Genomic DNA, 16197 nt, shown 5'->3' on the forward strand with positions numbered 1-16197 from the left:
TGGTTGGGGGGGAATAAGGGACATGAGGCAGAGACCTTGCTTCAATGCACATGCATAGGCAGCCAGGATTTTGAGTCAATTACAGGTCTGGTGAAATATGCCTACAAATTCATCCGTGTGTTCTACTGCCTCTAATATCCATACCAGTGCTGCACACTGTGCCTCCCTGTGCAGTTAGGTGAGCAGAGCTGTACATCTTTGAAGAGTCCTGCATGAAACCTCCTTGATGGAAGGAAATGCCTTCGCCTGTGGGTTGGATTCAGTGACTAATCAGAAGACCTCTTCCTTTTCTAGATGGCTTAGTCATAGTTATAAAAGGTAACTCAATATAGTTGATTCCTAAATCTCATACTGTGGGTCAGTGTCCACAATTTTCTTTTGAAGGAGCAAACTGGTTTTATGTTGTTTTCCCAGTATAGGTAACCTCCTGTCTTTAGAAAGACTTGTGTTTCTTGCAGTTCAGTCTGAATTCTCATAAGCCTTGTCAGGTACAAAACCAAATCTGCTCTCTCTACCTGGCTGTAAAATGATCTGTGTGGAGGACTGGCTCTCCTCTTTATTTATTTTTTTTTTCTCACAGAAGAATTTTGGATGTAGAAAGCGCATCATTCATGGACCTGGATCTCTGAAGAGATCTTTGCTCTCATGAAGTAACCTGTTTTCTGTTTCTTTGGTTTTGTTTGTTGGAGCCTTGGTTAGATTACAGTGCTGTTTTGTGCTGCCTTTCATTTTTTTCTTCAGTTAGGATAATGAGAGGAAATTAGAGTGGATTGTGTCAGTCTCTTCAGAGTAGTAACTTCAGAATGTCATCCCTCTTAATTTTTAGTCATTCTCTCTCTTGATTTCTAAAGATAGAAACTGGGGAATAATTTCTGAAGTTGATACAGCTGAACCAAAACCAATGTGGTGTACATAATGAAGACAGACATTTTAAGGAGCTGAATGTAAAGTACTTTAGAGATGTATTGGAAGGTAACTTAAAAAGACTGTCTCTTCATATATTCTCTTCAAATTCCAGTTTTGGTAGGAAAACACTGTGCTGCCTTTTAAATGTTTGAAAAAGCTAGTATTTTTCCTTTTTTAAAGCTATTAAAGAGATTAAGCTATTTAATTTGATATTACGAAGGAAGAGTGCAGTAACTTCACGTTTTTTCCTTTCAATTACATACAAGGGTGTTGTGGGTTTTTTTAAGATGCTATTTAAAATCCCATTTTTTGTTATTTTGTTTGAACAGTACATGGCAAACAGCGTGCTCTTTGTTGCTCTGCACCACTCTGAACTGTTAATGCAGTCAGGCAGCCAGATTGGGTCAGAAACAAGTCTGTCAGTCACTGGCAACTGGGAAATGCCTTTTGAGCCAATAGATCTCTTTACTCCTCTGGAAGAAAACTTCAGGGGACCCCAAATCCCTTGTTAATCTTTTTCATGAGAGATTTTGGCTCCAATTACAAGAGAAAAGCCTTCTTGAGAATGAAGATTGAAATATTTTTTTAGAGTGGCCTCTAAATCCCCATTATTCAATCTTTTTTCTGGCTAAGTCATAGATACAAGTTCTGCAAATTAAACATGCACCAGTTTGACCGTGTACCTACATAATCAGAGTAGGAAAGACCAATCAGATATGCATTCAGATATCAGTACAGTGACACTATAAGTATATAGTGTTTGCTTAAAAAGCAAATGAAAAAACTAAAAAATCTCCCTTGACCAGACTCTTCAGATACAGAGTCTTATTGAATCCAAGAGTCTACTTTTGTGGTACTCAGGGAATCACTATGCAAAGTAAGCAAGAGCAAAGGTACCCCTTTTTCATGCTTGTACAAGGTGTAACAGGAGATGGGACTATTAACTAGAAGTGTAGGGCACTCATCAGTAGCTGCTGTGGGAAATGTGACCTCAGTGATGTCAGGCCGTCATCCTTACAGGTCACTGTGGGTCACCATTCCTTAATACTCAGCTTTCCATTTCTAGTTTTTGATTTCCTAGACTGCATTCCCACATAATTCACTATTTAAGGAGCATTTACACAGGAGCTTCTGCATCTCACTGGGTTTGTAGATTTTTGTGAATTTGTTGTCATATCTGGTAGGAATGTCCTAGAAATATATGACATTATTTTATGGTTCTATACCCAGTCTCTGAATATTGTTTAAGCCAGACTACTTGAACTCTTGTGTTTGAGTCAATCCACAACTTGACTTTGTGGCTCTTGAAAAGAGTCTTAAGCAGACTAGGATATCCATCACAGTGAGTCCTCCCAAGAGTATTTTTGGAGAAAATTCTTTTGAAGCTAGTATTCGTTTCTTAGGTAAAATCTGAAACTCTTCAGGAATGGATGAGTCCTGAGCTTGGGGCTCCTTTCACTAGTAGCTTGTAACTAGAAGGTTGTGCAGGGTGCTAGCAACTAAACTGAAGGGAAACAGCATCTCATGAAAATTTATTGTGGAATTTAGTATTGGTATTTCATGGTGTCTCAGGTTAATAGTTAAAGAAGAACTTTCAAGGAAAGAAATCAAGAAATTACTGCAAGAATGTTGTCTAATGTTTTGGCAGGACAGTGTCACAATTAGCTGACATCAGCAGTGAGATGACAATACTCCTAGTTTTGGAGAAGAATGAATTTTATTTCATGTTTCTCACTCAGTTTGAGGTGAATCTGTAATCTGAGACATTCTTAGGATAATTTTAGTATTTTTAAATTGGTTATATCTGTATAAGCACATGAGTGGAAAAGTTTTGGACAAATTTGGACTGCGTTTGTGAACTGTTGGAAGAAATATGGGAAGAAAAGATGCTCACAGATGAGCTCTGGTGGACTGAGCTGAAGCAGTTTTTTTAATGCTGCCAATGCTAGCTGTCACTCTTGCTCTTCTGCTGCAGGTGATTTTCCTCATTGCACATGTGGCACAAAGCTTTATTTAAGCTAAAAATGGACTGTGAACATGGCTTTCAGATTATGTGCAGGTTAGCTGCCTCTATCCTAGATGGGAAGGCAAGCTCTTCATTTTAGAGCTGTAGCAGATGGTTTTATTTGAGCCTCATGTCCTTTTCAAAAGAGCTGTCGTGTTAGTCTCTTACTGAATTACATTGTGCTGTCAGAGAAATGGAAACCTTTTTTCAGTCAATCTAGGTGGTATAACTAGAATTCTCTTTGCTCTCAATGCAGCATGCAGAATCATGATTTCATGCAGTTTATTTTAGTTGATTCCTGCTGGGAGGTAGGATCATGCCAAATTTTGCCAGCTGTATTACTCAGGTGGATCCTTGTGTCATTTTGTTTAACATTCATAACTAGAATTGCGTGGCAATTTGCCTTAAATGCATGCCATTAACATTTGTGGCATATTTTAAATAACACATAGATTCACAGAATATTCTGAGTTGGAAGGGACCCACAAGGATCATTGAGTCCAGCTCTTAAGAGAACAGGTGATACAGAGATCAAACCCACAACCTGGGCATTATTAGCATAATGTTTTAATCAACTGAGTTAATCTCAGTGGCCACGAGGTATTTTTCTTTGCTGCAAGCATCTGTCTTGCTTTTTTAATGTCTAACTGACTTCCTCAGGTAATGTTACACTGCTTAAGTGCTGTGATCTTAAGTTTGCTTATTCTGGAGGTAGAACTGAGTTTCTTATAAGATGTCTTAAATCATTGAGGAAGACAACAGAATCCTTTTACTTACACTGCAGTAAAATCCATTCATATGCTTGGGATATTGTCAGGTGAGTTTTAGTCTGTAACTTGGATAAAATCAGTCTGTAATTTTAGAGATTTCTTAATACTTGTCGAAGCCTTTCTGAATGCTGATGTCTGTTGGCTGTCTTCAGTAGCTGTTGAAGTGCTTCAGCTATTTTGATTCTCTGGGAAAACTGAAGCATGGGATTTCCAACCAGAGAAAGTGATTTGGGCTGGAGAAGGATATTCATGATAGTAGCATCAACATTCCACTGATAATGAAAATCTGGAGAGAAGTGTTATATAGTAGCTCCTTAGAGTACTGGGAAGCCAGACTTCCAGTGAGGTGAAAAAAGCAAGATTAAGAAATGAACCCTGAGAGCAGATCTAATATTTAGAAAACAGTTTAAGCTGATCTGATCTGCTGCTCTTGGGGTACAAGACAGTGGTGCTCTCTGGAGCATCCCATCATCTCTTGAGTACATTTCTGTACAAGACACTTGTGTCAAGTGCTAATTTGCAAAAGTTCTTTTAAATGTCATGCTTATAGATCCCTTCTTCTTTATTTTTTATGATCTAATGATACATCATAAAAGATCAGGAGCTGAAACTGTTACTGAACAGACCACAGTGCTGCTGCTGTGCTGGCTTTCCTGGTTGTTTCTGCCCATTACATTGTGCCAACTCTACTATAATGGGGAAAACCGTGTGTTTATGACTTTGGCGGGGGGGAATGCACTTCAGTTTTCATTATGTTTAATTCAGTGAATTACTTTGCCAGGTGGATTCACATATCTCTGCATGCCATTTCAAAGGATTCTTTACTTCTAATAGTTCAAGGATCTTTCTTAAAATGCAAATTTGTGACACTTGTCACAATTAGAATCCTAAAAGGATAGATATGTTTGAAGTGGTAGTGATTTGATTTATAGATAAGGCAGTCAAAACAATTGTAGTATAAAAGGTGGCATGATGTATTATGTCATGTCCAATTCAAAGCATTACTTAGAACTCTTCACCTAATATGAGTGGCTAATGCAGTGTTTCAGCAGGTCTATATTTGTCTAAAAGGGTCTGTTTTAATATAATCACGTTCATATATATCATAGTATAACCAGGCTGTATTAGTGCAAGCTATACCCTAATTATGTGGAATGCTACATATCACATTGATGATGGACTGTGCCTTTTGAGATCCATCAATTCTAGGTGATACACAAATAGAAAATGCTTGTGAAGGCCAGTGGCCATGTTTAAACTCAGAAGTGTGCCAGCAGGTCTGCTGTCATGTTCTGAGCAGTGAGTAAGCTTTTGGTGGGTCACATCAGTGCATAGCATATGACTAACTTGGATGTTATCTCACTTGTGAATTTCTTTTAGTAGGGGTGAGCAAAACAGACAGTAGCTGCAATGTAGGGCTTAGGTTGAGTACTGAGGAGTCTAGAAAATGAGTATATGAAGTAAATTTGCCTAAAGGACAAAGCAAGACGATCCAGAGAGCATGGTGTAAAACTCTGTTCTTTCCCACATCAATCTTGTGAATCACCCTGCACTTTGCTCTCCAAATGCAGTGCAAAAAAAAGTGTTCCGTGATCTGGGTGGATGGGGAGAGAAGTACAGGGAGGAGTCCAGGACTGCAGGCACAATGATGAGTGAAAACAAACAAGGCAGCTGCTCTGACCTGAGCTCTGTCAGAGGGAAAGACTCAGTCACACTATTCAGCTTGCTAAGGCCTGTAGTGGGACCTTGTAAATAATATGGATTGTGTTTAAATTATGAAATAATATGGAAAAGAGAATAAATAGGATATGCATCTTCTTTACAACCATAATATTTGCCATGATTTGTATTTTAGTATTTAGAAAGCTAAGCAAGCTGACTTAAAAAGTGCTGTGCTGTTATATTTTGTATTTCTGTGTGTCTGGTTTTCCTGAGTTGCATCATCACTGTGTTCAAATTTGCTTGATGTTTTTTGCTGATGAAAATACATAGCATAAGTAGCCCAGTTCTTTGCAGATATGAACACCTTAAGTGTTGGGGGCTTTGTAACTGTTAAATTTTCCCTTTTCTGTTTGTTGTTCTCCTTTGTCTGATGTTATTTACTTTGATGTGATGGCATTCTTTCAGCTTGGCATTTAGACGAAGGTTTCTGATATGTTCTTGCCATTGTGTGTCATAGCTAGCTTTTAACATTTCACATCAAATTTAGCCTGACTTTTTTGTTGGTTTTGTTCTGGTTTTCTACAGTGGACAGGCCAAAATCCCAGCAAATCAGAACTTCTGGTACCATAAGGCGAACTTCTTCTTTGGACACAATAACAGGACCTTACCTCACAGGACAGTGGCCACGTGATCCCCATGTACACTACCCTTCATGTATGAAAGATAAATCTACTCAGGTAAAAGCTGTAAAACAAGACAACAGAGATGTGTCATATAATTGATGTCTACTCAATTTAATTCTGAAGAAATGTGGGTTCACTTAATTTTGTCATAAATATGAAATCTTAAAATAGGGTACAGTAGCCTTTTTTAATCGGTTCTAATGCAGTAACATGGTACGCAACAATAATATTTTTATGCTTTTAGAAAACAGTTGTTAAAAATAATTTTCTCTGTGTGGGCAGATCTGTTGAGGCTAAATAAGCAGATACCAATCTCAGCCTTGTTTCTGGTTTATTTTGAAGCTGCCATATGCAATATTGTGCTGAGTGTTATTTAAGAAAAAGAGTCCATATAGCAGTGGCTGACAAACTAAATATTTTACTAAATCATGGTAATAAATCTGTTGGTCTCAAAAAGTGTATTTGTGTGTGTGCGTGGGGATGAGGGAAGGCTGCTGAGATTGTAGATAGCTACTGAGATTATTGATACTCTTATGATAGCCTTGGGTTCTCTTCAGGGCTCTGTCCTTAGTAGGAACCTCTGGCAGGTAGGTTGCTGGGGCATTCAGCTGCTCCAGTGCCCTTTGGCTAGAAAGCTGAATGTTCTTTCTTGCCTGCTTCCTCCTCGGGCTGGAGCTTGTTGCCTACAAAGATGATCACTGTCAAACAGATTAAAAATACATAATTCTAACAACCCCCCCCCAATTATTATTAAAGCAGCTGCATTCTTGTTTTTTCAGTAGTGCTTTTGGGGTTTGGAATAAGCCATTTGAGTTTATTTTCCAAACTAAATTGGAAACGAGAAGAAATTAGCTATCTTTAGTTATATTTTCAATCTAACAGGCCATGTAGATTTGGTTATTAAATCAGTTGCTTAACTCTTGTGCCATGATTCTGATCCATAGCTATCATGGATCTTGAAATAGCTTCTATGATTCTAGTCTTTTGTGTAATACTGAGTTTCTCTGAATAAGTTAGAATGTATATAGAAGTTTCCTCATTTCTAAAATATGGCGTCATGCAACACAGGAAGCCCTTTGATGGGGTAAAGATAAGCACAGAATGCTTACAGAAGAAAAAAAAATGGGTCTGTATGTTTTAGAAAAATCTTACTTAATGAATTTGAGTAACCGATGATTAAAATATTCCAAGAAAATTTTTAGAAACTATAGTGAGGACCCTTTGAAAAATGCCGTCTTCATGTCCTGCTTATTTTGAAACCAGACAGATCTTTACTGTCACTAAAGATCTACCTAAAAAGCCCTTAATCCTGGATTTATTTTCAAGGTGCCTTCCTTTCACAATGCTATGGCTTTAAAGTCTTTCTGTTTTGAAAACAATTTCCATTGAGCAGATTTTCAGTAGCATGCTTTGTAGTTACTGTATTTCTCAACCCCTCTTTTAAAATATATATCCATATCAGTCTTTACAAACACCCATATGAATAGAAAATTTAGAATATTTAAACATTCACAAACAAACCTTTTCACTAGTAACAGAAAAGATAAACAAACTGTTCTATAAATATTTGAGCTCCAAGTATTTGGCAGTAAAATTGCTTTCCTAGCGAGCTTAAGTAAGTGTTCAAGTTATGTGAACTGTTGGCTGCCTCCCTTTGCCTCATTCAGAAACTAAAAATGAAGTTTTACCTTTTCAGCATAATCAAATATAGCAGAGAGGGAAGGCATACTGTTGTCATTATGAAATGAAGTATTATTTCAAAGGGATAGGAGCAGGGAGATCTCTGTTTGGATTTGTGGATATCTTCTAGCAAGGAATTATATTAGCTCTCTTTTTATTCAAAGTATGCCAATCTCAAGCATTTATCAGTGTTTGAGTCACTGCTTGGGTCTATGAATATGTAAAATGGAACAAGCGTATTGATCTGCACATGGTTTCCAGTTTGAGGTGTTCTTTTTTCCCCAAATGAAATGCTCACTAGGAAGGCTTGCAGATGATCATAAAACATAGTTTTATGTTTTGGTGTGTGTCTGGGTTTTTGGTTTTGAGCTCTGTGTAGTTTGAAGTATTTGTAATTTCAAGAACTAAGGATGAGTTCCAAGCTGTTGATAGGATGCATGCATAGCAAATTAAGTTAAATAAAAAGAAGATAATGAAAACCAATAAACCATTTTTCTGCCTGAGCATGTTTCATTGGAGAATAAATTATCTCTTGTTTAACTTCAAAATTCATGAACAATGCTGTCAGTATAACTTACATTGTAGGTGGAATAATTATTTCTTTTTCAAGGATGTGTTTTGTTCCTAATTAAACAGTAATCTAAAATCCAAATTTTGTGCAGTTTTGTTAAGGTGGTGATTATGACTGTTCCAGATTTCTTAGAATTCTTGTTTTTAAAAAAAAGAGGGTAAATTCCTGGTCTTCATGATGATCAGATGAACCTTTAATGAGTTCTATTCCAAGTCCTTGTTTCCACTTAAGTTCTTTCAACCTGTATAATGCTCATGAATAAAATGTTTCTTCATAATAATGGAAGGGAGAGAGGAGAATTTTGTTTGGTTTAGTTTGTCATATTTTGGAGAGTAGGAGCTAGAGTTCGTATTTCTGGGTCCCTCTTACTTGCCCCAAGTATTTTGACTGAAAATACAGAAGAGAAGTGAGTTGGTAATGTTTGCTTTTGGAGAAATACACTCTAACACTGCACTGTGGTATTAATACAATTCAGTATTTCTCAGAATTCTGTATGTATGTTCGCATGTATTAGTGCATATGCATCCAACTAGCTGATCTTTAAGGAGCAGCATGTTTTGGATAATCAGAGGTATGCAATTTTATTTAGTAGTGTTTTAAGTATTTCAGAAATGCAGGTAAACTTTCTATTATAGGAAGTTACACGTGTTGATATACTTTGAGATCTCCTTCCTGAGTTCCTCCATTGTCCTACTTCCCTCTCCTTTTGTAAAATCTGAACTTTTCATTAAGGCCATTTGAAACTCAGTATAACTTCTTTCCCCATTTTTTCTGTCTCTTTTTGGAGCACTGATGGAGCAAATTGTACACTACTTTTTTATGCTTTATCATTTAAGTATTTTCCCCCTTCATAGTGTAAGGAACAACTCAATGTTGAAATGGCTGTGCCTAACCTTGGAGTCTTCAGAAAACATTTGGATAGTTGTCAAAGTTGATAAATATAATTATTTGGCAGTAGCTAAGTAACTTTAAAGAGATTTATAAAATTAAAATGGAGAGATTAAAAAGAAACATGATGTTGATATCATAACAAAAATACTGCCAGTTAAAGTTTGTCTATGTAGTCTTTCTCAATCTAAATAATACAAAGAAACGAACAAATGGCCAAGTGGCATATTTATTCTCAGTGATTTTCAACTGATGACTTAGGCATATCCAGCAATATTGGAACCCAGTTTTTCTCATTGTATATGGCAATAAGGTATTGCACAAATTAAATTGAAAAAAGGTTGCAAAACGCCTTTCAGAATTTTTACCTCTCTGGTCTAAAGAATAATGCAGAATTACTAGGCTGGAATGCTTGTCTAAAATACATTTTTCTTATGGGTAGGTGTCGGAGGTTGGGGGCATTGGAATTTTTTTCTCCATCCCTGTTACTAAGCAACAAATAGCTGGGTGATTAGAGCCATCAAGTCTTTTGTAAGAGACAAAAGGAGGTGCTGGGCAGAGCAGGGAAAGGAAAGGGCCGGCCTTTGGAGATGGGCTCTCTCTCATCGTTGGACAGCCAGGAGGAGAGGCTGCTCTTTGCTTCTGGCTGCGGCCGCAAGAAAATCCAACTGTGCTCTGTTTTCTCCTCCTGGCTGGGTGAGCTTTGATTCAACCTCTTTTCCACTGGGAAGTGCACATTTCCCCGGCTGCGTTTTCTCGCAGCAGCTGCCGGGGAGCCCGGCTGCCTCTGCCGCCCGCCCCGCTTTGCTGCCCGAGACTGCGGCGTCTGCTGTGACTGCAGAACCCCTGCTACCTCGCTGGCTAGCCGGGGAGAGCCAGCTCCTGCCCCTGCCGCTCCGCTCGCCGCTCCGAGCTGCCTCGCTGCCTGCTTTCTCAGCTCTCTGCCATTACCAGCTGTGTGAGGCTGACCTGACCCTGCTCAACAGCGTTCGGCGGTCATCACACCTACAGCCATTCGGCGGTCATCACACCTGCCCTGCCCGGCCGGGAGCTCAACAGCGCCCCTGCTGCTTGCGACCGTGATTACACCGCATGGGAAAGTCATCTGCTGTTGGTTTCTGGTTCTATTTGTGGTTGTTATTATTGTCATTGCTTGTTTGTAGATACTAGTAAAGAACTGTTATTCCTTTTCCCATACCTTTGCCTGAAAGCCCTTAATTTCAAAATTAAAATAATTCGGAGGGAGGGGAAATCACATTCTCTGTCCTAAGGGAGGTTTCAACCTCTCTTAGCAGACACCTGTCTTTCAAACCAAGACAGTAGGTCAAAGCTTTAATGTAGTTAGCTCTCATTAGACACATTTTGTTTTCTTCTGAATAGGTTTTTTTTTTTGCTCTAAAATTAACAGTCATAAACAAAGAGGCTCAGTTCCATGAAGCTTTTTTTGTTGGTGTATTAGTTATCATTGATTTTATGGGATATTTTAGCAGAAAGGACAGGGAATAATATATGTGTCATAGAAATATGAGTTTGCCATTCTAACTTTACTTAACCTGTCTGAAGTTTAAAAGTCAACATCTGTAGTCAAATTAACTTCTAACTCCTTAGGCAATTTCTTTTTGTGAAGTTTCGAGATGGGCTTTGAATGCCTTAGAAATATCTGAAGACCCATAAGTTTTTATCTTCTCATGCTGCTATTTGGTTTCTTTTGAATGTGGAAGTCCTTCAAAAACATACTGCTTCCCCTGAAGAGCCTAGGCAAATGCAGATATTCTGGAATGCAGGCCGGATGTAGTAATTGGAGTGAAGGACTGGCAATAAATGTGAGATACTTAAAGTAATTCAGTCTTATTTTAGGTTTAGGTAGGTTGGTTTGCTGTCGCTGTTGAGCAGCTTGCAGAGTAATGAAGGCATCAGTTCTCAGTGGCAAGAAGGAATGACCTTTATTGTTTTGATTTCATCACATATATAGAGTTCTCAAAAGTCACCCAGATTGGTCAGTCAAAAGCCTTCCCCCAGGCCTGATTGGCCAGGCCTGCACTGCCCAAGTTCTGGGACACTGTTCCAAAAACATCCAAACTTTATCTTTATTTACAAAACACAAGAAAATTTCTCATGGGAAAAACCTGTGCTAGCCACAGTTTGCTATGCAGTCATTCTGATCTAAGTGGCAAGAATGTAGGTGTATGTCCCTGGCATGGGTGGAAGAGCAAGGCAGGATTGCCAAATGTGTTGGAAAAAGTGCTGATCTCCACAAGGCTGGGTGAGTTAGAACAATGGTAATTGTGGTTTACATGAAGACTGGAGAGAGCAAACAGATGTGGCATTTTGAGCATGTCCTATCCCACGTGTCAACTGAAATGAACCACAAACCTTCACACCTTGAAAACAAAGGATCCATGTCTTGCAGGTGCGGCATGCATTATGTTTTCAAGGTTCTTCCCCTAAAATCTTAGTTTCTTAATATGGACTTGCAGCACTAATCCTTCTTCATGAAGTTTAGTGCATACTTCTGTGATGCTCTAAATTTCTTTCTGCTCTGAAATGTTACCAGTTTCACAGGTAGTGCCTGACTTCTCACTCCCTCTGACTTGAGGTGCAGCAACTGTGGTTTTGTTTATTGTGATTCAGAAATTTTTCTTCTAATACAATGCTGAATTATGTTTTGGCTTTATCTTTTCTTCGTGTCTTTAACACTTGAGAAGTACACTTGCAGCTTCAAATGAAGGCTTCCATTGATAAGCCTGTTCTGTGGAATTGTAAATAAGTGAGAAAACAATGTTTATGGAATGTGACAGATTGTAGGTTCTACACAAATAAGATGGGTTCATCTTATTTGTGATCTAAACTACAGCATTTAAGTGAGATATGAGATGGTCACATGTAAGCTAAACTTAGAAAAGCAGAATTTCTGTTTGAATGCAACAAGACTGGAGTGCTTCTGTTTGTTTTTTAAAAGCTTTTGCTTCAATACAAGGATTTGATGTTACAAACACAAAACTACTCTTCATATAACGTGGATTACAATATATTGTAAGCAGCAATTTCTAGGGTTTGAAGAAGACTACCTTGCTGTAATATTCTAGTAACTGCTTGTGTTGTATTATTTTTGTAATGCTTTTTTCTTTTTTTGAGTTCAGTACTGTGCTAGGAACATCTAACAGCATTTGTAATCTAATACTGCAGGTAAAATTGGGGATAACAAATAGTCTGCCCCCTGTATACTGTGTATTTATATTTTGAAGGGTTGTGTCTTGACTCAGTTTACCAGGGGCTGAAAGCACCCATGTAGTCCTTGTCTCAAGGGAGGTGCTGTTTGAGTGGAAGAGAATGCCAAAGCATAATTGAACAAGTACAAAATCTAGTGTTAATTGATATTTTCTGATTTTTATTTTTGATTTTTGAATAAATCCACTGCAATGTAAGGATTCCCACCTCTCTCTCCTAACAATCAGTGGTGTTGTTGATGAAGGTCTTCAGGGGGTGATCTTAGTTTGCTTGTTGTTCTTGCTATCTGGATAAATATCTGCATTTATTAAAGGTACAATCAAGCTTGTGTGTTCTACATATTTGTTTGTTTTTTTAATAGTGTACTTCTCTTTATTGAGAAAGTCACTTTGGCTTCTTAGATTCTTGGTATCTTTTCAGTTTATTAAGCTGTAGTTGAAAGGATATGAGTTTACAGTGATTCTTGGTAGACCCTTCTGCACTACAGGTAAGTATTTAAGTCCCCAGAATGCCTGCTTCTGTTTCATCCTTGTGTTCCCCAAATTACGGAGCAGTGCTGTATTCAGAAAACACTCTTTAGAAGATAATTTTTCTCAGAATTCCCTTTGCATTGCTGTTTTTGTGTGAGAGTATGGTTCCAGCTATACTTGGGATATAGTAAAATAGCGTAAGAGCCATTTAAATTGGAAAGTAAATTGTAACAGATTGTGAAAGCACGTGATTTTGAAAAAGTAAAAAATGTTCCCTGTTTTCTCTAGTTCAGTAGAAATCTGCAAGCCACTTCAGTGTTTTTAAAAAAACATGTAAACCTAACAGAATGTCTGTCACACAAATTTCAGGGAGATGGTAAGTACCCAATCTGCAAAACCAAGCAATTATTTAGAACATGGCTCTGTTAAAATGACCAGCAAGCAGATGCACACACAAGGTAGCACATGCATGTGTCAGAGGCTCTGCTTTGGGTCAGGAGATTTAAGGGTTGCCTGGCTGAGGTACTGCCTTGTCTTGCACATAGTTTTAAGTAGCTGTTTTAACTTTTCACATTTGATTTTATTTTTTTTTCATAACCACGCTATCTTCTGGTTTCTTCCTCAGACCCAAACAGAGGGGGTGTTACGTGGCAGAGTCACGTAATAAATACACAGAACTCTCAACTTTTATATAAAGACTTGTATTTTCTTTTCTGGGAACATGCAGGAAAAGCTTCAGGACTGATTTTTTCCATTTTGCTTTCTAGTTGCCCACACAGCTTGCTGGGCCTTTGGTTGAAGTATTACTGGTGGTGTAAAAAAAGAGAAAAAGCGTCAGAAAACGTGGACAGTGCAGGGCTGGCAGAAAATGTGATGGTTATGTAGGCCTGTGCACACAGAGACTGAGTGCATTAAATATTAGCACTGATGAGTTAGGTGCTGTGCTTTAGGCTGTATAATACTGTGGCAGTGTGGTGATTATGCAGGTGCAGCCCATGCTCTGAAATTACAGTTCTGTGCTTGATGGTGCCATACCTGAGTGGCCTGGCCTTGGGGGGCTGCTCCCAGCTCCCTTTGCAGGGCAGCGAGGAGCTGCTGGTGTTGCTTTTATGGTATTCTCTAGGGTGATGCTCATCCTCCTTCCTGAGCCAAACAGTCTCTGTCATCCATGTGGGTACTACAAAAATTTCTAGATCCTAAATAGCAAGCAAGATTGAGGAAAGCTGTGGAGGAGCAGGGTTTCCATGCATGAGAACAAGTCCAGCATGGGTGTGGGTTCCAGATCCTCTCTGTCCTCTGGGCTGGGGTTCTGTCTCCCTAGAAGTGTCAGCAGTGGTCCCCTCCATTAAAATCCCTGCTGACAAATTGTTGTTTTCAGTGGTACAGTTTTATTTCTTGTGGACTCTCTGTGAAAGATTCAGCTAATACTAGTAGGAATTGTTGGGGCGGGGGAAGCCCCAACATAAACAGATTTATATTTATGTGCCTATAGCTGTGAGTTTTATATAGTTTATTTCCCAAACTCTTCCTGAATTTTAGATGTTCCCATTGTTCATGTGGTTATCTTGGTCAGGAATTGTGGTGGATAACCTCAATTGTCATAGTAGCCTTGTGGCAAATAAGCATAATAGTTGAGAGTTTGGGCTTTCAGATTCTTCTCAGTCTTTGGGGTTTAATTTTAGCTCCTGCATTTAAGGACAGTTCCCAAACTTTTGGGCTTTGAGATATGACTGGAAAAGGCCTGCCTGTAACTGTGCTGCTCATGTAAGTTGGTGCCAAAAGTAATAAAAGTTGTACTCTCTATCAAGTCAGAGCTAGCAAGATGGGATTGATTCTGTGGTCCAGTGGTTGAGGAAGACAGGTGGGAGAAGTGAATCCTGGCTTGAGTTTGTTGTACAATTTTTTTAATCTTGTGGTTTTCTAAACTGTCCACTGAGTGAAATATAGATATGGATGCCACAGCACAGATGGGAGCAGCCAGGTAAGGTTTTTGTCAGGCCTCTGATTCCTTCTTCACTGATGTGCATTGTTCTCATCCTTTGTAAATGCAAGTTTACAAAGCTTTGGTCTTCTAGATTGCTTTTTATTTATTGAGACTATTGGTGCTGCACATCAGATTCTGAAATTTATTCAAGTAACTTTGACACTGCCTAAAGAGTAAAGCAGTAATTTGTGCCAGAAGTTTTTCTTACCTGGAGAATTCAGTACAGCATATTTTCTTTTTTTCCCTTCTAGACACCCAGCTGTTGGGCTGAAGAGGGAGCAGAAAAGAGATCACATCAACGCTCAGCATCGTGGGGAAGTGCTGATCAGCTGAAAGAGGTGAGAAGTTTTGCACAGTGGAGTCTTTCAAGTTCTGATAAGCCCAAGACATTTTTTAAGCCCTATCTGGAGTCCAGGAAACTGCACCCTTTCCCTCTCCTCTTTTGCCTTTGAAACAGGTTTTACCTCCAGTCTAAGAGTTGTTTGAAGAGTGATATCTTATGCTTGTTGGACCTCCTCCCTGCATAGTGTGAAGTATTGGCTGTGAAAGAGTGGCCAGAGTGAGCACTGAGGAACCAGTTTCTTGTTGCTTGTTTTCTGCTCAGTGTTACCTTAGCTTTCTGACCTTTAATGCTGCTCTCCTGAAAGAGGCAAAGTGTCAGGTGATATGTTAAAATATTCTTGTGTAGAAATTTTGTTCATGTTTTAAGTTGGAGGTAGAAAGGACACCACTTTCACAAATGAGTAAATGCTTATGCAGTAGTTGCATGAGTACTTGACATGCTCTTTAATCATAAATATTTTGCTGTAGACTACAATTGCAACTAGAAAGAACCTACCAAAAGTGAAGTGGATTTGCATAATGAGAAAGTAGATGCAGTAAAATGGTCCCCAGCTCAGCTGAAATGACAGTATTTCAGTTTTTGTCCCAGTAACCTCTGTTTTGTCCGGAGTTTGAGTAACTAAATCTGTCCACAACCTAATAAGGGGCTACGTTCAGCCTCATGCTCCTGTCACGAAGGGTGTAGCCTCTCTTCAAGAACTGCACTTTTCTAAAAATGAATCTTGCAGCATGTTCCCACAAGGTGGAACTTTTCCCTCATACTGTGGGCTTTTTGCATTCTTTTTCTTGACTCCCTGTTGAATAGGGCATTCAAAAATGAGAAGAAATGTGTAGGTTATCCAAGGAGAGGATGTCAGAGGCAGTATATATTCCTCTTCTGGACAGCCGTTGATATAGTAATAGTCAAAAGGAGTGATGGAAGTTTAATTACTCAAATTTTAAAATCACATTTGACAAATACGGAATAATCTTGCAATCCATTGGTGGCAGTAGCCTCACTTTTTAAGA

General features: G+C 38.7%; 1 protein-coding gene across 2 annotated transcripts in view; it reads left to right on the forward strand.

The window, feature by feature from the left end:
• The window catches only part of GLCCI1 (glucocorticoid induced 1), a 54719-nt gene that overhangs the window by 13522 nt on the left and 25000 nt on the right, over positions 1 to 16197 (forward strand). For both annotated transcript variants that reach the window (XM_085050798.1, XM_085050799.1), the window contains exons 2-3: positions 5929 to 6080; positions 15099 to 15185. In XM_085050798.1, the coding sequence (XP_084906924.1) occupies positions 5929 to 6080; positions 15099 to 15185 (239 nt within the window). The remainder of the gene's footprint in view (positions 1 to 5928; positions 6081 to 15098; positions 15186 to 16197) is intronic.

This window comes from Lichenostomus cassidix, chromosome 2 (assembly GCF_008360975.1).
Source record: "Lichenostomus cassidix isolate B80296 chromosome 2, HeHo_3.0, whole genome shotgun sequence".
NCBI classification, from domain to species: Eukaryota; Metazoa; Chordata; class Aves; order Passeriformes; family Meliphagidae; genus Lichenostomus; species Lichenostomus cassidix.